Source organism: Gouania willdenowi, chromosome 16 (genome assembly GCF_900634775.1).
Source record: "Gouania willdenowi chromosome 16, fGouWil2.1, whole genome shotgun sequence".
NCBI lineage: Eukaryota > Metazoa > Chordata > Actinopteri > Blenniiformes > Gobiesocidae > Gouania > Gouania willdenowi.
In genome coordinates this window covers 30106017-30129734 of record NC_041059.1, presented here as the reverse complement: position 1 = coordinate 30129734, position 23718 = coordinate 30106017, and the positions used below count along the sequence as shown (strand labels likewise).

At 38.8% G+C, this 23718-nt stretch overlaps 1 protein-coding gene across 1 annotated transcript; it reads right to left on the bottom strand.

Annotated features, from left to right (window-relative positions):
• Positions 1 to 13096: 13096 nt before the first annotated feature.
• On the bottom strand, positions 13097 to 15653 carry kcns2 (potassium voltage-gated channel modifier subfamily S member 2). Its single transcript, XM_028470913.1, has 2 exons — positions 15158 to 15653; positions 13097 to 14921 (listed from the first exon to the last, which is right to left on the bottom strand). The coding sequence occupies exon 2, from the start codon at positions 14917 to 14919 to the stop codon at positions 13480 to 13482; it is 1440 nt and encodes a 479-aa protein (XP_028326714.1). The 5' UTR covers positions 14920 to 14921; positions 15158 to 15653; the 3' UTR covers positions 13097 to 13479.
• Positions 15654 to 23718: the final 8065 nt, after the last annotated feature.

Here is a 23718-nt window from a genome sequence, read left to right as displayed (position 1 = left end):
TCAGACATTGTGGAAGTATATAATGTTCCATAGTATTGTTTGAATGTAGAATTTATATCTTTCGCCGATGTTACCAGAGTATCTCCTTGTTTAATGTCAGGGATCATATTTAGAAATTCCTCCTTTTTAACTTTTCTTGGTAACACTTTACCAGTTTTTTCCCTCCCTCATAAAATGTTGTTTTTAACCTAAACAAAGAATATTCCACTTTTTTATTATAAATTTAATTTAACTGAAATTTAAGCCCACAAATACCCGATACAGTACTGCTCAGATTATGTATTCTCTTTTTTTTTTTTTTTTTTAAGATTTTTTGAATTTTGATTTACACTTTAAAATTATGTTTAGTGTTTTTTTCTTTATGAAAATCTTGTATCATTTTTCGGTAAGTCTTTTGATTTGGTTCTCATTTTCTAAAAGTAAAACAAATAAATAAATAAATAAATAAATAAATAGTCAAAGACAGAGTTTTTTTGTTTGAGGTTAATGAGCTGGCAGTGTAATTTACTGCAACGTAAATCTTGCCTAGGATGCACAATTGCCTAGAGCTGATGCTGACTGCAATTACTCTTCAATGACAGCGACAAAATCATGCAGAAAAAAATTATTCATTTCTTAATCTTAGTTTATCCCGAAAAGCAGGGAAAGTCGACCAGCTGTCATGAATGTCCTTTAGAAAAATTATAACAAGTCTATAACCTTGTTTTATTGTACTACTAATTTTTCAGTGCTGTATAATTTTCTTTACGATGGCTCAGAAAGTAGAGGGACCATCTCATGATATAGAAGATTCAAATTGTTCCATATAGTATAAAACTATAAGCAGCTCCGTCACAAGTGGTGTGAGTAAATGGGTTAATGTGGCAAAAATATTTAAGTGCTGATGAAAGTGTTACATAAATGAAACCATTCACAAATTTTGGGGGGACAATAAAAAGATGAATTAATTGATTAAGCTTTTGTGTATTGGGTGCTATTGACGTTTTTGTTGAAATGTCAAAAGCTGTTTGCTGACTCGGTAACTGACTTCTTTTTCATTGTTTGGACAAAGAAGTGAATTGATTTGTCCTTTCATACTGAAGCTGCTTAGTTCAAAGTTTCATCCAATCAACGTGTTTGATATTCTATAGTGATGTAGCAAAAGAAGAGCAGTTTTCGGTAATATTTGTGTGCATTTTCTCATTCAAGAGAGTAATTCAAAGTAAAAAAAAAAATGAAATGAGGACAGTCATTGTGATCACATGTGAAATGTATAAAGCATTACGAATTGATAAAATTATTAATCTAATTAGACCAGTGTTTTTCAACCTTGGGGTTGTAACCCCATGTGGGGTCACCTGGAATTAAAATGGGGTCTCCTGAAATGTCTAGTAATTGTAAAAAAAAAAAAACATCACTGATTAAAATTATATTTTTAGATTTTAATATTATTTTTCAAATTAACACATCACATACAAAATCAAACAACTGTATTTTTTCTGGCTACTCTGTTTTTGTAACACACTTTAATAAACATGATCAAAAACTAATTCTAGAAAGAAATGGGGTCACGACCCAAAAAAGGTTGGGAACCACTGAATTAAACCCTGTTTGGTCTCGACTAAATCAAATCTGAAAAAATATTTGACATTTTGAATCACTTGCAATTTCATCATTTCATCATATTTTCACATGTAACTTAATGTAATCACAGCAGAAGAAGTAAGGGCATTTATGTTTGGTAGATCTCTTTATAAAAACAATACCTTGGTAAGGAACATGTATTTGTGGGGTAAGTAGCAGTGCTGAGTATGCGGGTTGCACCCTTGAAAAACTTGTCAAATCTTCTCTCCCAATACCAAGCAGTAGCTTGGTATTGGGAGATAGCGTTGGCACATAAACCCACCTAAGGCTCTGTGTGTCAAGGTGCATCATGACAGACTGAGGAACTGAAGCTTAGTTCCAATTCAAAGATTTGTTAAGCAGTGGGTGATTGAATCAGATTATTCTGTCAGGCTGGGCTTGAAGCTGGGAGAAGGCAGTCTTTGATGGAGTAGAAAAAAATGTTATAACACGCACAAGCAGAGACATCAATAACTGCATATTTGGTACTTTGGCAATATTATGACGCCTCTTTAGCAGGACATCCTTGAATGTTAGCAGTGTGCTGAGCCTAGCCACGCCTGTAACATGTCTTACTTTGTGTAGTATGTGACACCGAATGTGGTTTGTTGTACTTCCCTTCATTGAATTTGCCATGATACTGTGGTCTCTTTACGAGAACTGCATGCACAGCATCATCTGTCTCTCCTTTGCACACAGCCTTAGACTCCATCACTGCAGTATAAATTTGATGAGCTATCGTTAAAGCCTTAGTAAGTGTGAGCAGTACCTCCTGTAGTAAACCCTCTCTGATGCGTAGTGAAGTTGTCTTCTCCACGATTTGACCCCAAACTGACATGCTGTAACCAGCTCTTTGAAAGCAGCTGCAAACTGGTCTGTAGTTTCACCCGGGCAGTGGCTCTGTTGTCTGAACCAATAACGTTTGGCCACGACGTTAACTTATTAACTAGTGCAGAGTCATACCTATCGTCAGGAACAGTCAATGTGTAAAAAAACTCTCTGACCTACAGCGCCCAGACAGTGTATGAGCAGTGTGCGCTTTCTTGCATCTGGTAGCTCCGTCTCGGACATGGCCAGCAGGTAGTTCTTGATGCTCTGTATCCATGCTTTAAACAGTATCAGCAATTATTTGGCGTTTTGTAGAAAAGGCGGAGAATGACTCAGGTTCAGGGCTGCCAATCCTTGTCGCCAACATGTTGTGTCGTTGAAATAAGACACTTGTGGGTTTCTGAACTTCAGTTGAATTTTACAGTAACAACAGGTAGCGTACAGCATTGGCATCCATCTCAGTGCTTCTTCTTCACATCTTTTACATACCTAACATCACTCTTGGAACTCTTACTGCTGCCTAGCGGTAGAAAAAATATTAGAACATCACTACTTGTTCTTTGAAGGACATACACACTTTGCTCTTAAAGAGGAGAATCATGAGGGATGACTGTTTAGGTCTAAACTCAGTTTGAAGCAGAACATCTGGTTGTGGACCAATGCACCAGACACAGAACATTATGGTATGCAATTATTGCAACAACTGAAACAGTAAACAATGACCATCCAGAAGTGCTAATCACTGGTGTCCTGTCCAAGATAGACCCCACCTTACACCCCACTATCTGTGACTGACTGTGTTAGACCCCTGTACTGAATAAACAGGGCATTGAGAAATAAATGAATGGTTAAACACCTAATGTGCCATACTATAATTTATCCAATTTTCTACATTAACACCTGAAACCACATTACCTTTTATCAACATAATTTCAAATGTCAAGCAAATTGTTATTTGCATGTAATTTGATCTGAAATTATGCTGATTACATGAATAAATTCATCATTAAAGAATAAGTACACTCCTGCCTTCTGCTGACCTGCCACGAGGAGGGAAATTAAAAAAATGGCTTGATTATGGGTGTTACTGCTGAGACAGACTGTAATACACACAATGATGTGTATGTACACACACACACATTACGAGTTCATAAGCTGAAATTTGTCACTACAACATCAGGCACACACAATCAGGAAGTGAAGCTCACACGCAGCCTTACAGACCCCACTCAGGGCCTTGCTCTCCCACCGCCCCGCGCACATAGAGATAAGATGTACACGCACACACAGAGAAAGATGACTATGTGTCTGTAAATACACACATAGCTTAATGAAACCTCTGATTAACGCAGAATCAGCTTTTTATAGAAGCACAGAGTCAAAAACAACACCACAGGAACGCACGCAGCATCAGATTTCCTTAGTTACGCTGTCAATCAAGGCACAGTGAGGGCTGTGATTGGAGGAAACCCTCTCCCTCCTCTCAACTTTTATAGGAGGGGCGGGGCCAACAGTGAAAGTTGATGAAGCAGGGGAATCTAAAAGAATCAGTTTCAGCCAATAGCAAAATTTAGTTGTAATAGTTCAACCCTTAGTGGCCAGTATACCGGACATTTTACAGCTAATTACGCAAAATTAAAATACTTTAACTAAAATGTGAAGAGTGGGACTAGGATCAATCAACAGCACTACTTAATACCCAAATACATATGTATTCAGCAGAAAATGGTTGGTTTGGGGGTGTACTTACCGGTACTCTTTTAGAATTGTGTAGTATTAGTAATAGTAATTATTTTCAGTGTTCGACTACAATGATTCACAGTCTACTTGGAATTGTCTTGCATCATCCCTACCACCAGAAAACAAAAAACAAGTTAGGAAAAATGGCGAAAATGTATTTAGATATACTGTACATTCTGTATATGAAAGCAATGATAAGCTCTTTGGGAAAGATGTGATTGTTTGGATCTGATTAAATTCTCTGTCTCTAAATAAGGTTTTTGGCAAGATGTGAATAAAACATTGGAAAACAGGAGGAATGACAATCCCTTTGTGCGTTTATGTGGGTGAGAACTGATAGATAATGGAGATCTGCAGCAGTGAGGGAATGTGTCTGATTTTTTTTTTTTAAACCTCTGTTTTGAATGAGGGGATGAGCCCTCGCTTTGCTTAGAGCATATCAGCTCGGACAGAATGTCATTAACTCCACACCCACGGTAGATGCCATTCTCCTTGTTTTGTAGTATACGAGAGCCAGGTGGCACCAGACAGAAGCAAATAGATTTCTGCCTCTGGGTAAAAGAGCATCTGATTTTTCCCCTGACTGATGGAGAGCAGACGTTTCCTGTAATTCATAGCTAAGTGTCCTTTCAAAGGAAATATCAAGCATCCTTCACCATCTACTGCAGGAAGATATATTAATGAGTGGCCACAACATGTGAGAGGTCTCTCCTGCATGCAATTAAGGTGTATGTGTTGGGTGGAAGAATGTGTCCATGAAAGAGTAATGAGCTGGTTGGAATGATGCATCAGTCCCCAGTGGCTCAGCGACAACAAAATCCAATCTTTTACGCAAAGAATATTGGAGTGACATTTCAGAGAGAGCAATCTGTTCTCATGGAGGCAGCACTGCCCCCATCTGTGGTTTCATGGGTGAAAAAGAAAGAATCATGGAAGTCCCTTCATGAAAGCAGATTTCTTGAAGCACCCCAAAGACCATGTTTTGTCTCCACTTGGCTGCACTCCTTATAAACCAAGGTATAGCCCTGGTATAGGTGCATCACTGCACACACACACAGATGTGCCTGGAATACTGCAGTCCTACTTAGGTATTTGCCCAATTGGAGTTGACATGCAGCCCTGACAAATAGATTAAAAGTGTCTGGGGTGAGCCAATTTCTGCCTATTTTTTCTTCCTGGCCCTCTTTTCTTCCTCCCCACTGAATCTATTCCATGTGACAGAGCTTGAAGTAAGAATTTTAAATGCACGTGACAGTGTTCTCTGTGCAGTTAAGAACCAGGAATTCTATACCCATTCACTTTAATGTATCAAACCACAGATATCAGCTCTGTCAATGGCACACAGCACTCCTGCACACTCACGTTGGCTGATATTTGGTCCCGAGGAAGCCATAATGATTCATAATAAGAGGTTATCATCTGTATCCTTCAACTGCCTTCTCACATTTACTCCCCTGCTGCCTCCATAATGATGAGCATGCAGCAGTGACTCTTTGAGCATCTCTCTTTCATCTGAGGTTACTGAATCATCTACATCCACTCAGACTAATGTTCTCAGTGAGTGACTCCTCTTACTTGAATGGTAAATGATCCTTGCTTACCTTGGATTTCCTGTCAGCTTAATCACCCTTATACTCTGTTTAGATTCACACTGGCATTTAACATTTATTCTTTATGCAGATATTTCTGCAGTTTTATTTCCATTTCAAAGATAAACATTTTAAAACATGCACATTTACAGAGCCCAAGACACGACATAGTAAAAAAAAAATATTAAGGGGATAAATTAGCAATGACGTGCACACAAAATACTAACTCTTGGCCACAATACGTACAGATGAAAGTCGTACATCTCCACGTAACAACATGGTTCTCAATATTCTGTTTAGGTGCCTCTCGGTAATAATAAATCCTCGCAATGCCAGGTAGCTCAATGTCTTTGTAGCTCATTCCCAGGCTGAAAAAAACTTCAATCATACTATCCCTTTCCATCATATCGTTTTAGCCCCTTTACTGCCTCTACATTAGTCCATAGAGAAAGTGTATTCCATAATGCAGCCACAATTTCTCAAACCCAATACAGTAGAGAAAATTGAGACCAGTACACATTGGGACAATAATTCCAATGTTGAAGTTTTGTCTAACTGAGACACAATTCCGCTTTCACCAAATTAGGAGTTCTCTTGTCTCAGTCGTAACACTTAGACTTAGCTGGAGAAATACCCTGCAACAGTACCTCAGCCCCACACATCTGGACGATGCTAGAGAAAACGCCTGTAACCCAACATAGTCCAAATGGTTTTCTGAGACTCGTTCCCAACTGGGAATGCTCCTGTTACAGTCATTTCACTCTCAGCTATTTATAGTCCAAATCCTGTGGTTATCTCATAACCTTCCCGTGTTCGTTTTTCACGCTCTCACCCTACGAGCTGGCACAAAAACCTTTGCGTGTTATATACGGACCAAAGGTGTCAGGGGCCACTAACCCTATAACTAACCCTCGTACTGGACACCTCACTCTGTAATCGAGGGGTGCCGGACTCCAATTCTTGTGGGTCAGATTCCTGATACTTTTATTGCTCCAACACACCTGAATCAACTGAATGGCTCGTTATCATGCTTCTGCAGAGCTTGATGACAAAACATTGGTTTCAAAGAGGTGTGTTGTAGCAGGGACACATCTAAAAGTCTCAGGAATCCGGCCCACGAGGACTGGAGTCCGGCACCCCTGCTTAATCAGTACCTCAGACTCTAACTGAGACCCAATACTACATTGGAACTAATGTTAAAGTTTCTTGTCCAGACAGGCGCCCTCCAAGCAATCGTCTTTACCACAGGCTCTTTTCCCATATGCTGAAATCACTGCCCAATTCTGGAATCACTCATTTTGCGTGATTTTAAAGCAAAATCCCAAATTACATTTAGATTTATAGTAAAATCTCAACATAAATATTGCCCTTGTTGTCAAAAGTGGTTTGCCTCATCACAATCATGAAGCCAAGAAACATATACAGTCTTTCCTGATACTAATGGCAATGGTTCAAGTTATTCCACATATCTGTATCTTTTAATACATCATTTACGCTCTGATTCCCATTTTGTCAGTGTCATAACTACCTCTCTTACAGACTACTAGTATCAAGCTTTTGTAAATTAAATCCACTAAATAACGGCATCTACTGCCTCATTTAAGCAATACAAAAACAGATTTGTTTTGATAACTTCCTCAGTGAAAGCTGCAAATGGTTTATCTCCTGCAGTATCCTGCTGAAAAGCTTCTCCACACACGTTGATCTGAGCCCAACCTGAGATTAGCCAGAATTAGAAACAGTAGCTAGAGGATGAGAGAGCGTGGCTGAAGCTCACTTTGTCTCTACAATCAGTTTCCTTCTGACAGTTGAGTCCCTTGCAGCTTACCGTATTGTACAGTATAATTAACACACCAGGTGGAGTTCTAAGGCAATTAAGCAGAGCAGACACTTTACATCCCCGCAGTTCTAACAAATTCAGCAATAATCACCATTCTACAGCTGTATAGGAGGATAAACGTTGTCTTTAGTGTTTAGTGTAGCTAAAATATGCTACACTAAGACAGACAGAGGGTGATGGGTTCTAGTTCAGAGCAAAAGAAAAAGACTCAATATGTCGTTATTTTTTCCCATCTTGTCTCACAATGTGTCATCGCAGCTTCTGGTACTCTTAGGAAATCAGTTTTCATACAGACTGTCTCGGAATCATTCGGTGGATGTTGCATCGTAAAAGTCCTGGCAACATATTCACTCGTAGGAATCAATCCATTTAGGTGTCACCCAAACAAAGCAACAACAATTTAGTACTGCCTGCAGCCTGAAAGTATAATATTGTCTTTTTTTTTCTTTCCCTGAAATGATACACAGTATTATTGATTTTTCCATCTGACTGAAATCTTCTAACTCAAATTTTATAACTGTCCTCCACCATAACAGTATATACTGTGATTTCTGCAGTGCCTTCTTCATAAATGCATTTTACTCCTAAAAGCAGAGCTTAAGATTTCAGGGTTTTTTAGGTATTCTAATTATTATTCTGCTGGGCTCAGGTGGACTGACACAGCCAACCTGCTGTTCAAGCTTTACAAATCAAACTGTCTACTCTACACTAATGTCCTTGGTACATGACTGCAGGAAATTGATTTAGATGTGACTAAAACACACGTTTTTCGTCGGGCTTTTATCTTCTTCAGTACTTTATTTACAAAGTGCTGTCTTTTATGCTGTGATTCAGTGACACACAGAATTGAATGGCTTTCCGCTCCCAGTTCTGGAGGATTAAGTATTCCTCTGTTTCCAGACACTGCAGTCCATCTTTACATGCATAGTTCACAAGTTGCCTTTCCACACCTTGCACTTCAGTTTGCTCCCAGGGTGTCTTTCGGGTTGAAGCTCTACCTGCATGAAACCAAAAAATGGGATTAAATATTCTTCAGCTCATTCATTAGCATAAAAAAATGGGTCAGAGGTGCTACTCTGTCTGATGGTTCTTCCATAGTGAGACTGATCTTGGTTGCTAGCCTTAGAAGGAAGCGCCTTCATCCTCCATCTACAATATATGTTTTGTGAAGATAAATGCAAACATAAAAGGGTTCTCCTTTAGGACCCTACATGCCAGTCTCTGCTTTACCAGAAGCTCCAGAGAGTTAACCATTATGGATGCCATGAGTATCGATACTTGTGTGCCTCACTTGCCCCAGGTAACAAATTGGGTGCCTGCAGAGTTTCCTTTCCACCTCACTGAATGCCCAGTATGTTCTGATGTGAATGTGTCTCTGAATGAAAATAAAGATTGTGGCATACCAGTTAAAAATAAACAATGACATAAATAAGACAGATTTTTCCTATTTAAAGCGCAAAAAATGCCACTCTGCAAAGATAATGCAAAAACAAAAACTGGCAAATCATGCCACTCTCAAAATAAATCAAAATCATGTCATCATCATAATATTCTACAATAAAATGTTTTCTTAAAACATCACTTAACTCCATTTTATTAGGTTAAAGGCATGTGATGGTTCCCATGGTAGCGTAACGTTACCTGGTTTAAGGTGCTTTCCATAAAGGCTTGCATGGATCTGTAGTAAGATGGCTCATAGTGGCGTCCAATTCTACGCCCACAGACATTATCAAAGTCTGGGTTTTTGTTTTCTGTTGATTGCACCATCAAAAACCATCCATTGTAATGTTTCTGGTCTTCTTAGGAATAGTGCCATAACGCCCAAAAAACTGGATGACATGTACGTAACTACCAGTAAGCACCATCATGTCAGATTAAAAGGCTATTTCAACATAGACATTAATGTGGTAGGTTGCAAAACTTGCAAAAAATGGTTTAAAGGCTTTAAATTTACCAGTCTTTACAAAACTATGGCATGTGTGGGTGTAAACTGTTATGAAACCAGTGTAAATATACCTTTGTAGCAAAAAAGATTCTTGTTCAAGTTTGATTGTTTTTCTGGAAACAGTTTGATTATGATCCAGTGTGTGAATAAATGATTGTAGACACATTATTTAACACAAGTCTCACTGGTGATATTTAAAAAAATTGAGTAGTGTTGTTAGTGTTTTTAAAGGGAAACATAAATGTACCTATAGTTTAGTGAGACCCTGCGATTGAGTCATTAATAGACTGACTGCCCGTCTTTCTACTGTATTTGTCTGTTACGTAAGTTGTTTGTTCGTTAATTCTAGACGTAGCAATCCTATTTAATTTCAAATCTACGTTAGAGACTGTTACAGCTTGTGCTTTATTGTGTGTTTTCTGTGTTGGGGGTAGAGTGAGAGCTCACCCACAATTTAACATCTTTTCCCCAATCAGCAGGTCAGCAGGGATTGGCCAATGCAGGGGAAGCTGAATAGTTCTCACCAGGAGTGGCACCACAAGAGAACTGTCAATGCTGGAAGCAAATGTAGAGTATTAGTTGTTGCGTTGGCTCTCCCTTGCTTGTTGTCCTCATTTTGATTATCTGGCTTCATATTACTGTGTAATTTTCCTGGTTTATTCATCATTTTCAGTTCTGTATTAGTGTGTGGTTTACCTGGTTTACCCAGCACTTAAAGTTAGAACCATACCAGGAATTCTTGTTCAGTGTTCATACATGTATTGATAATAAATGACTTTTGTCTTTTTTCAAATCTTTGCGTTTTGTGATATATGTTATGCTTCTAGACCCTAGACCAGCGGTGTAGCAGCGACCTGTTTGGAGTTCTCTAGTACTTTCTGGTACTTTCTGGCAGTGAACCATAAAAAACTCAGCAAACTTTATATATAAATGGGAGAGTTCATCCTTCAAACTAATTAAATAGGTCTTGTTTATCCATAAATGCTGAAAGTATTTTAGTATGTTGGAATGATTTCACACAATCTATGATTTATTTTAATTGGCAATTTCTAAGGCAGATGTATCCTCCCGAGCATTACCTGTAGCATGTGTTAATTATCTATGTTCTGATCCATGTAGTGGGAGATTATTTTTGGAAATGTTCATAGATTAGGCATAAAAAAAATTGCATTTAGAGAAATAAAGGCTGCGAAGAGCCAATCTTCCCACGCTACAGAGCAGAGGGCTCCCAGCAGATGGTAATGTGCAACAATTCAGAACTCCCGCTTAGTAGCAGAGTTTTATATCAGCCACACTTAGCAGGATGAAGATGACGCCTGAGCTGCCAGTCCCAATAACTTCCTCATTAGCCACACTGACTGCTGTGTTCAGGCACAGCACATACACCATTTAGTTCACTGGCCATTTAAAAGCCATCTTTGTGTCTTTTTTTTTTTTTTTTTTAATTGCTGCTTGAGTTTACTTTGAAAAGAAACCCACATCATAATTAGGAGTTGTTTTTCATCCAAAAGCAGGTGCATTATTAATGGAAATCTAATTAGAAATTACACCCTCGTGGTTTGTGTTAATTACATGTGAGAATTAAAACCAAGGCAAGTCCCAAACTTCCCTCTGTGGTTGATAAGAACTCAGCTGGTGAGGAGAACAGCAGACGTGTGATGCCTGACCTAGTCTTCTAATGATCACAGCCACTGCCATGCCATGGCTGTCGACATGATAGGATGAATACAGTTAAGCCGACTGGAGGCCACTGAGAGGCCAGACATCTGCATCTGATTCAGCAAGAATCATCTATAAAAACACACAGAAAGGCTTTAAATGTTTAAAAGCAAACAGAGGTAGAGTTCTTTAATTTGATCCTATGTGTAAATATTTAAAAGAAGCTTCTAAAAAAAAACAGGAGAAGCTCTCATTAATAAGCTATTGCCATTGTGCTGTTATTTCAGCATTCCTGAACAGGAATTCTGATGATCTTTCATACAACTAAGGGAAAACTTTTATGTATTTATGAAAGGAAAATGTGGTTTGGTGTAAATTGGTCCCTGGAGTCGTTTGCTATTGTGCTGTCATGGCTGCCAATCTATTCACATGTCTATATACTCACAGGGTAATGATCTGTTTGAATATGATACGTGTTAATCTTCCATCTGCCAACACATTTTAATATAAGCTTTTTTTCTTTCTTTTTTAATTACGCCGCAGCCACATAAGCAGATTAGTTTTTCTACGTTCTGTGTAAGATGAACTTTGCATTCTGAGCTTTTCATTTTTTATGTCATGTCAGTTTTGTTTTACGAGTGGAAAACTATATATATATATATATAAAAACAAAAATTAATTAAATTAAATAAATAAATGTTGGAGCTACAGATGGGCTTTTATAAGTTAAGCACTGACATGCAAGAAGTAAAAGTGACACTCTTAATGTAGAAGTGTTTCTTTTATCAGTGTGTGCATTTCTTGGAGGAATAAATAAAAACCTAAGCTTTTGTTTTTCTTTTAAATGAGCTTTTAAAGAGAATTACACATTGCAATGATAATCAAATATACTCGCCTTCGATACCAAAACTTGAATTCTTGGCCCTGCAGTTTTCTTTTATCAGGTATTATTATTCTCAACAAAATAAATAACACTAATGAAGGTTTATTACCACAGTTACTGCTAGGACAATATGTTTATTCCAATGCTGTGTTAGGGCTGCAAATTGTTTCATTTATTGGAGACACTCTGAGATGATAAATAATAGAGAAATATGCAGATTATTCTTTGAGGCTCATCTTTGAAGTTAACACACTGACAGACGCTGTTTTATTTGCAACAGAACTAATCAATTAAAAAAAAATCTAAATCTGTTTTTATCCCATGGCTTGAAAGTCTTTGTGATTTTTCAAGAAACTTTTTGGATATGATACCCTGTCATTTGCCTTGAATGGAGGTCTTTGATTCAAATTGAATAACGTCTTTTTTGGTTCTCTAAACTACATTGTACTCCACTCCTGAAAGAAAAATCTAATCTTGTATTAGAATAACTCTATTCGTCATGTCAATGCTGTTTGATATTTGTTATGCTCGTCATTGGGGCAAAGTTCACATTAATAGTTTCACCTGGTTTCTCGCTTGCTCGTGTGGCAAATTTGAATATTTTTTTCCCTCTGTAATATTTTGTGCTGTGCTTATTTTCTCCTTACTTTCTACTTTTTTCTGTTACTTTTCACCTTTTTAAAAGCCTCCTGTGGACAGGTGTTGTAAATGAACACATGTGCTAACACACTCAAAACAATACATCTGGGTAACTAATTTAATTGTGATGTCGATATCAAATAAAGGTAATAATAATAATAATAATTTTATTATTATTATTATTAATAATAATAATAATAATAATAATAATAATAATAATAATAATAATAATAATAAGTGTCATTCACTACGATGAGTCCTGGTGTCCTCCTTAAGGCTTACGTGTGTTCTCAATCTGTCTCAACCAATAAACACTACCTATAACTGCAGATGTAAGAAAGGCCAAACAAAACAACAAAATATACAGAATATTAATTTGTTGCCTGTGTAATTTCTCTTTAATATTTACACCATTCATCTGTATTGTTGCAACATCACAAACACAGTAAAACTGTTTCAAACAAGACACGGCTGAAGTTACTTTGAACAAATCTGATCACATACAGCTGGAAGTATAACTACAGTGTGACTCTGTCTAAAAGAATCTCACTGCGTGCAATCACGTGTTGACCTGCTGGGGCCACGATGGTGCACAGTGAATTAACATGGTCAGCCTGTCTGTACATTAGCTTTTTTTTTTTTCTCACGTTCTACAGATGAAGACGTTATTGCACTGAGCTACAGAAAGGCAACAGATCGGACATCAGAGGAAGGAAGAAGGTGTCAGCACCGTGGACAGCTCCAGTCCTGCACCTCAGTGCACGGACTCATTGAGACTCTGTTCACTGGGAGAGCTGCGACTCATGTTGGACAGACTGGCCATGAGGGATTTGACTTTGTGTGCGTAATAGTTCCTCAGATTCACCGAGGGAACCTCTTTGATGCCCTCGTCGAAATCACAGCTTCTCATGGCGATCTCCAGCTGTTTCTGTCTTTTGTAAAACAGCGAGAATTTATTGAAAATCAACGTGATCGGAAGAACAACTACTAAGATCCCGGCCAGGATGCACGCAGAGGCGGTCAGTTTCCCCGCTATGGACCCGGGGACCACATCTCCGTACCCCACGGTGGTCATACTGACGGTGGCCCACCACCAGCACGCGGGGATGGTGGACAGATCCTCGCTGTCCTCCTTCTCTACCGTGTAGGCCATGACAGAGAAAAACGACACTCCCACGGCGAGGTAAAGCAGCAACAGGCCCACCTCTCTGTAACTGTTCCTCAGTGTGGCCCCCAGAGAGCGCAGCCCCGTGGAGTGCCGCGCCAGCTTCAGGATGCGGAAGATCCGCATCAGTCGCAACACTTGCGCAACGCGTCCCAAGTTGGCCAGCGCAGGAGTGCTTTCCACCACCAGGTTGATCAGCAGCGTCAGGTAAAAGGGGAGAATAGACACCAGGTCGATCACGTTCAACGGGTGTTCAAAGAAGTGCAGCAGATCTGGAGCCACCACAAAGCGGGCCGCCAGCTCCAAGGTGAACCAGCCGATGCCGAAGTGCTCCACTGCCTCAAAGCGCGGGTCCTCCGTGGGCTGGCCCTCCTCGTCCAGCAAGCTGTACTCAACCATGCTGTTCATGCACATGGTGGCGATGGAGCCCAGCACCACCAGGATGGAGAGGATGCTGATGATGCGGCTGGCCACGGAGTACCCGGGGTTGTCCAGCATCAGCCACACGCGCCTCCGTGCGATCCCCAGCAGCTGCTTGTCAAACTTAGACGCGTCATTGTAAAACTCCAACAGATCGTCAAAGGATGACGTAGTGCTTCCCACATCGCTCCGGTCCTCCCAGTCCTCCCGGTCCTGGTCCATCTTCCTGCAGTGGTAAGCTCCGCTGCAGCAGGAGTCGATGAAGAACTCGTTGATGCCCCAGTACTCGATCTCCTGGCTGAAGGAGAAGATGCACAGCTCGGCCATGACGTGCAGACGCCCTGTGTTGTAGAAGTTTAAAACATAGGGGAAAAGCGCAGGGTTCCTGTCAAAGTAAAACTCCTTCTCCGTGTCGTCATAGTCGTCGCACAGCTCCAGGATGGACTCCTTGGACTGACAGTGGAGGAGACGGGCCAGCCTCGTCTCAGGGAACCGGGACAGGGTGTCTGACTGAAGACGCTTCTTGAAGCCTCCGACGTTGATGCAGATCGCAGCAGCTTCGTCCGTGCGCGTCCTGTTGCGCGATCGGTCCAGAGTCTGACCCGTCATGGCTGGAGGAGGACAAGGCGGGCAGATGAGGTTAGCACAAAGAGGATGACATAAACATGGCAGAGATACACGATCCGAAAGAAAAAGAAAGTTATTCGATACAATTCTGCTTTTTCCGACTTCTTTAACCCGTTTATCATTTGTCCTATTTGTGTTTTTTTTTTTTTTTTCTAAATTAAAGAAAATCAAAAGACGCATATTTTATCATATTATAAATAAAATCCACAAAATAACTTACTTTAAATTTGGCAGGTCACCGATATTCCTACAATAAGACCCCGCGTTTCAACCCCATCGAGGGGTCATTTGTGGACAACCTGTAGACTCCGTTCCTCTGGTCTGCTAACAGGTGGTCTCACTATGAGGAAAAGTCTGTTTCACGAAACATCCTCTGCACATCAAATGTGATTTCCTCATCTGTAGCCTCCCTGCATGGTGGATGTGTTTCTATACATGCTGCATCCCAACGATCAGCCACGGTGCTGATCCACGCCCTGGCAGCCAGTCCTTTGTGAGAGGGAATTCCTCACCCAACCTTTCTATCTGTTGCTGCTCAGCAACACGTAGTTCTACGACTGCACCGCCCTCTGCTCTGCTCTGCTCTGCTCAGCTCAGCTCTGCTCAGCTCTGCTCTGCTCTGAGTTGTTGCAGAGAGAGAGAGAGAGAGAGAGAGAGAGAGAGAGAGAGAGAGAGAGAGAGAGAGAGAGAGAGAGAGAGACAGAACAACATGCTGCGCTCTAGACTCAGTCTCAACTGGGAATAAACTGCTGCCGCCACTGCGTCACTGCCATCGGGCCCTCACAGACCCATGGAGACACGTTCACCATGCATCACCATTATTACATCACAAACAACAACTACATAATAAACAGAAAAGTAGGAGAATCAGCCAACCCTTTCCAACAGGGTGCCCGCGGATACCTGGTAGCCCACATGGACCACAAGAGGGGCCCTCACATGCAGGTAGATTTGTGTCTTTATTATTCAATTTAAAAAAAACTAAAACATTTTCAGTCAAAGAAAGAAAGTGTTCAAATACAATTAGTTGGGCCTCAAATATTTTTTGGGATTTGGACACTTTTTTTTTTTTTCTTTGATTGAAAATATTTATTTTTGATTGAAGTTAACTTTTTTTTTTTTTGATTGAAACGTTTTTTTTTTTTATTGAGGTGATTTTATTTATTTATTTATTTATTTATTTATTTATTTATTTATTTATTTATTTATTTATTTATTTATTTTATTTTTTATTCAATAATAAAGACAGACATCTATCTCTACCCTGTAGATTTAGCTCTGTCTAAAATCTGATTTACCTGCCAGGCTTCAAACTCACAAATATGCAGCTGTTAGATATAGCCAGAGCCTTATAGAGTTACATACTGCTGCACTTGATACGTTCTTGTATTAAATTAATTATCTTTAAAAATGTATTTTCACTGAAACATTAGGACAAATTTAACTGCTACAGATTGGATTTTGTTAAATAAGCGACATATTGTGTTAAGATTATTTTTATTTTTTTTCTAAAAAAAATGTTGAATTGTACAAATTTGACATGTTTTAGTGGCTAGCAAAATAAGAACAATTATTTCCTATTAAATGCAATGAAAATGAAACATTTCTTCAATTAAGAAAAAAAAAGTGTCGCATGTTGAAACAATTCCTGTACCTATACCTCTTTAAGTCACAGCTAGTTTTTAATTATCTTATACTGTTTAATTAAAGTGAAACCGTGAAAAATTTGTATTTTAAAAATGTGTCAAACTGCTAGCCCTTTAGATTATTGAGTATTTGAAGTAGCTCACAGTTTCAGAAGGGTTAGTGACCTCTGAACTATAGTCAGTTCATCAATGAGGTCCATCTAAAATCTGATTTACTTGAAACAATGACATAAAAGTGTCGAATGTTGAAACTTAAACATTTCCTCCCTTTTTAAATCATTGCTTGTCTTCATTCATTATTTCACCCTGGAATTAAAATCAAACATTGAAATCTTTGTATTTAAAGTGTTTATCAAACTGGTATCCTTTGGATTATTCAGTACCTTGGAAGTATAGCTCACAGTTACAGAAGGGTTGGTGACCCTTGATCCAAAACACACTTTTCCTATTTTGCTTCTCCAGCATAAAACATCACATTGATTCTTTCAGTCTAATGAATTTTACAAACTGCAAAAGTCAGCTTCTTTTTCTTTGTAAAAACAAAAGAAAAACAGCTTTTGCCTTTAAAACATTTAGGACAAAGCCTGTTTGACGCCAGTGTTAGAACCTTTCTATTACAAGTTAACAGACTTTTTATTTTTAATTCATAAACAATAGTTTCAGTCAAACTCATTTTCAAAGCCTACTACAGTATGTAATGTATTTTTTATGGGTTCAACTTGTCCCAGTGGCTCTGATTGTTCTGTGCAGATGTTTTCAATAGTAAACAGACAGTTAATTTAATATGTTTGTAATAACTTCATTTGTGTGCGTTATGGCGTTTCTCTGGTTAATGTATTAGTCCTCCAATCGATGGATGTCCTGCCCTGTGTGTAGTTAGCATAGGCTCCACCACTCTATGACCAAACACTGGATGGATTTAAGTATTAAATATTGTATCTCTTCTCTCACACCATCAGAGTTCCCAGAAAATATTTTGTCTTCGTTTTTAGACTAAATATTTTTTTCCCCAACGTGCGTCATATAAAGGTTAAACTCTGTTTCATTTCACAAAGGCAATGTTTATTTATATATTTTTAAGGACCTTTGTGAGGATCAAAGGCATTACAACCTGTAACTAAATGCTTCAATTTATCACACAAATGTCAGAAGTTTCAAATACAAACCTGTTAGCCTGATATAAAAGCAATTAATCTTATTTCATGCATTAAATTATGTAAATGAGCTCAGGGGCCGGATAAAGTATTCCCACAGATCTGCTTTGATCACAATACTGAACAGATAGATATATATAGGAATTTGACAATAGAATGTTTAACAATTAAGGCTGTATAATTCTGTATATAGTTCTTGCTCTTCTCCATGAAAATTATTCAAAGGTTTGCAGAATATAAGGAGCAACAGTGGCATGTATATACTATTGTTTGTTGTACCTTTGCTCATCGTGTACCAAGTTTTTTCTCCCTCACCACATGTCTTCCACTGAAGAATTATGTAGAATACAAGAGCTTTGATCCAATTGTTGTAGATTTACCATCTTTGAATCTCCTTTTATCTATAGACAGTATTCACTTGACGTCACAACCCAGGTCGGCATGCATCTTTGAGGGCATCCAGTGCTTGTTGCTCCCCAACCAACCACTGACTTGTGTTTTAAAACCTGCTGAACGCGTACACGCGAATGGACTAAATAATATTAGCAGGCAAAGACATATGGAGAAACTACAGCTAATTGGGGGGGATATTTTCCCACATCAGGTTTCCCAAACATTAGTAATGTATATATTTTGGATATTGTATATATTTCTGATTACAATTTTTTTTTAACTGTAAATCATATTACAGCTAATGTACAGTAAAATACTGTAAATTATAGGTTTTTAACTATACTATATTACTATATTACTATATTTACGGTACGTTGACTGTATTTCTCCCATCAATATTTTTTTTCTATCACCACCACCATTATTGAGAAAGACAAAAGAAAATGTTATAATATACTTTTCAGACTTATTCATTGAACATCTAATAGTGTTGGTCAAGGCAAACAGTTATTTAGCAACTGTATAGCGTCCTACGAGGTCAATGACCACTGCAAGCTGCTCCTTTAGCTTCTTTCTTTTTTGAACCCCATCATACCTTTGTCTTTTTTTGTTTTGGCTTGATTTAGATGCTGATTTCGCACAACTTCTGTGATGGGGCCCAATCTGAGTTTGGTTAATGGTTTTCCTGCAAAATATATAAATAGTAATATATTTTCAACACAGTATGAAAAATACTTTATTCACAAGGTCATGTTTCATGTCCAATGAGAATATATATATATATATATATATATATATACACATACGTATATATGTATACATATTGTAAGGTTATCCCCCATCCAGGTCTCTACCTTCTTCCTGGATCTTTTAAATGAACAGCTTCGAATATTTATATTCCTCCGTGTAATTTATTCTAAGTTAAAGTACAGTTTAGCAGGCCTGTTGTTTCTGCAAATAGCTCACACGCAGGTGGATATAAGAAGCAAGTGTGTCCAGAGAACTGGGAGTAGACATTTTATCTTCTTGGGCTGGGTGTGCCCCATACAATAGTTTGGTTGGTGCACCACAGGCAACTGTGATTTCTGAGCTTTTACTGTATGTTGTGACGAGAAAATGTAGGTGTATGGGTGTTGAGTCATGCTGACATGGGCTAAAATGCAACAGGGCTTTAGAGATATGAGCTGGTTGTATAGAGAACAAACCTAGAATTCACATTTCAATTTTTGAAGGATGTCATAGGTTTTAACATCAGATACCTTTGCTAACACAACCCTCTGCATGCATCCAGGTCTGGGTGCTCCGTTGGTCAGTTTTCTACCCGTCTCACTGACCCCCTCTTTCCTCCAGCTTATTCGCGGAATGTTTCAAACATTTTTCCAAGGGATTAAATAAATATTGTACCTTGTACCGAAGAGATCCTTGTGTGTCTAATGGGCTTAAAGTTGTTCCTGTTGAACCAGGCTATTCACGTCTCCCTCCTCTGCCAGTGGTCCCTGGTAAACTAATACCTAGGGTCCTGAATAAAAGCTCAGTTTGACATCTTTGCTCAGTCTGCCGTGACAGCCAAATACATCAAATACGTATATTATTGTGGCGCGATGGTGACATATGAGAGTGTGTGTGACACAGCATTGCTCAGACCTGTGCTGGATGATGGTCAGTAGTTCATCTTCAAATAATGCCGACTGATTGACAGACTGTGTTGCTGTATTAACTCAGATCAATGGTAGATCAATAGGACGGATTCTGTCCTAATCTGCCTATTTTTCATGCACTGATCAGAACAGATTACAGGACCAGACGGAGCACCCACATTAATCGAGTGGGTAGAAAATATCTTTAGGTTTTTGAGTTGTTGTTTAAACAACAGAGACAGAGAAGTTCATCTGCCTCCAATTTAACTTCCTCAAACCTCATTTTGTGCTTATGTGCACTCACGTCTCCACTCCACATTGAACGAGCAAAAAACTGATTTAAATAGGGCGTACTGCACCACTTCTGCACGTGCACTAATCATTGCTGCAATCTTAGTGAATTCCTCGCAGCAGGTGAGGACTGCATCACTAAAGAAGGATCTAGGGAAGCAACTGGATTACCACCCTTTATTTCAGATGTTTGTGAATCTGCCCCTCAGAGTTTAGGAAAGTAGAGTTGGAGTCATTTGTGCAGCGAGGCTGTCGAACTAATACATCGAAAAAACACTACCGTCTCTAATTATAGACCTTTTTTCTGGTGCTGTATGAGCCATTGAAAAACACCCCTGTGGCTCATTTTCTATCACGATGCAGAGTTTTAAGTGGCTGTGATGTGGTGGAGGTTATAGCTTTGCCGCTTCATTCTGCTGAATGAGAAGATACAAACTGGAGATTGTTAACACAACAGTTAGTGCTCTCTCAGGTTATGTCAGTGGAATTAGTCCAGTCCCTTCTCCAGGGTCATTCAGTTTGAACACACTCAGCAATAGGTTCTTTTAAAAAATCAGTTTGAAATATGTACATAGCAGACACATTTATTGCTTGCCTTATTAAGATCCAATGCTTTAAGATTCGTAATTCATATCTCATAGATTAATTTTAACATCGGCACATTACCCCCAATGCTCTGAAATGGTCTCCTTATGTGTGACATCCACATTCCTCTTAAAGTGTTTGATTCAAATTAAAATATCAGGTCTTCACTCCCTTGATAGAGCTTGACATAAGCTTTCACAGATTCCCAACACCATTAAAATGATCTGAGATTAGCGAGAACCTTGTACATACTAGTCACATCCCTAATGAGTATCATACAGAGGAAATACATATATTCTCATCAATTCCTCTCACTTGTGTACATTTGTGGTGAGCCTGCTTTAGTCTATAATAACCTTCTGAGGGCTATTCTCTCTGTAATGTCATCGTTATTTGTTGTATTCTGTGTTTTTTCTTGGTCATGTAACACATCTTCACTTTAACCTGTAGAAGGATTCTCTCAGTAAGGGCTGGGCGATTTTGCCTAAAAAAAAAAAAAATTGAGTTTCGATTCGATTTTTTTTTTTAATGTACTTAAAAATGACTGCAGACATCAGATATGAGGGGGGAGAGAAACAAAAATGTAATTTTGATCTACAAATAAATGTAATTTTTATCTAAAAATCGTTTTTATCTACAAATTCTATAAATCGATTAAATCGATTTTTTTGCCCAGCCCTACTCTCAGTGTTTACCTGCTGAGAAATGCTAATTTTCTCCTGGGGAACTGTGGTTATCTGGAAATAATAATAAGTGTCTCGCTCTGAAGACTCCATCACTCGTGGTTTTTATCTGCAGCTCTTCACACACAGCTTCACAGATTTCATTAGAGCGGCTAAGAGAAGCTCAATGTTTATAAATGCACGTCATCGGGACTTTGTTTAGGACTGCCAAGGTGGGATATTTTTAAATGAATCATCTGCTTATGATTCATCAGCTGGATTGAATTCCAGCGTGATGCTTTTCATTTCTCCTTTCACAAACTGTGCTTTGTGCCTTTTTCAAAGGGGAGCAGTGGCATAGCTCCATCCATCCATCCATCCATCCATTCATCCAGTCACATTATTGATCAGATTAAATAAAACTATACTTTCCATTTCCAGGACTGTTTGCAGGGTCTGTATTGATCCTGGATTTGAAAGGCAAATAATGTAAATAAGAAATGACAGTGACTTTTAAAAGTAGCCTATCAAAGCAGTTCGATTCACTTCTTGATCAAATAATATTCTATATAATTAATTACACACAGTCAGGAGAAAGAAGAAAATGTTTGCTTTTGGAAAGAGAAACAGAAAAGAAGAGAAGGAGAATGTAAATGCTATTATCACTGCCTCCATCAAAGCCTGAGGATCAGAAGAGAGATGTGTGGGAGATTTTTGTGTGGAGTAAATGTGCTGCTACTATCTTTTGTTCATCTTTCCATCTCCTTTTGATTTCTCTCCTACTCTTTCTCAGTCTTGCTATGTCTCACTCATTATGTTCCATCAGTGGGCTACTGTTTGCTCTTATGTACCCCATCTTTTGTTGTGTCAAGGATCTTTCGCAGTTAACATTTTAAAGTGTATCGATTTCCCCTTCGACTGAAAACATGAGGGTGCAAACTGAAGCCTTGTAGAGCTGACCTTGTAAAAAGCCACGGCTCTTCATTAACAAGAAAAAATGTCATCCAAAGCTCACAAATAGATAAAGCAGCATATATACAGTACTTCTTATATTGTCCTGAGGGATTTTTGCTTTGGCAAAAGTAAGAATGTACACTGTGTAGTTCGGTTTCTCAGACATGTCAAATAAAGAGAGCGCTCACTTCACGTCACAGTAATAGCATCAAATGGGCTTTCATTGAGATGTGGTGGAGAAAGTCATCTGACTAAGGGCGGAGTGCAGACAGAGAGGGTGCAGAGTGAATACAAATAAAGGAGCTTACACTGATCCTCCAGCAGCTCCTACAGTGTCAGAAAAGGTATCATACATACACAGGGCACAATCAAAACGTGTGTGTGTGTGTGTGTGTGTGTGTGTGTGTGTGTGTGTGTGTGTGTGTGCGTGTGTGTGTGTGTGTGTGTGTGTGTGTGTGTGTGTGTGTGTGTGTGCGTGTGTATGTGTGTGTGTGTGTATCAAATCTGACAGGGTTGATTTAGTTCAGCATAGACTCAACTAATCAACCCTTGGTTTTATATTCCAGAGACTGGCTGGATCCAGCAGGGTCGCTTTGAAGCTGATCATCAGAGGCACAAACACACCAGTTGGACTGATGGGCTGCAGGAGACAGACAGTGGATGCTAAGTCAAGGTTTCCTCATCAATCAATGAACAGTGACTGAATCTGAACCTCTGACCTTAAGGCAGACGTGTGCTGGGCGTGGGTGGCTGGTGTCCCTGTGGAGGCCGCTCTCCTCTAATCTACACTATGTTGTTGTAAATGCTCTACAGTTTCCATTACGCTTGGAAATGCGCAAAATCTAAATAGCGTAATAAAAACTAGTAATGGAAACACTCAAATCTCACAAAAAAAAGAAAAGACAAATGGAAGTTGTTCTGGTAGCTGGAGAGGTGCCAGAGCACTTCTCAAGCACTGTCGAGGTGCCCTTGAGCAAGGCATCAAACCCCAACACTGTTCCCTTCATTGTAAAGCGACTTTGAGTACCCAGAAAAGTGCTATATAAAATTGAAGTATAATAATAATAATAATAATAATAATAATAATAATAATAATAATAATAATAATAATAATAATAATAATAAAGTTTTTATGCTTTCATGAGGAGGTTTTTTTAGATCTTTCAATATTGAAATTTATTGCAAAAGTGCTATGGAAACACACGCAAATACACGTCACAGAATACGACGTACATGGTCACATGACGTGAGGTATCTGGTTACATGACCACTTCTCTCTGAGAAAACATGATGCGGTACGTGCAAACAAAAGAGGAGACCGGGACATTTTTTAGTATACTTAAATATTACTGCCACATTAGAGGTGAAAAAACAAAGGAATACAGAGTATTATAAGGAGGTTCAGAGTGTCTGTCTTTCTGCGGCGAAGTCTCTCAGGATGAGATTTCAAGGGAGTTAC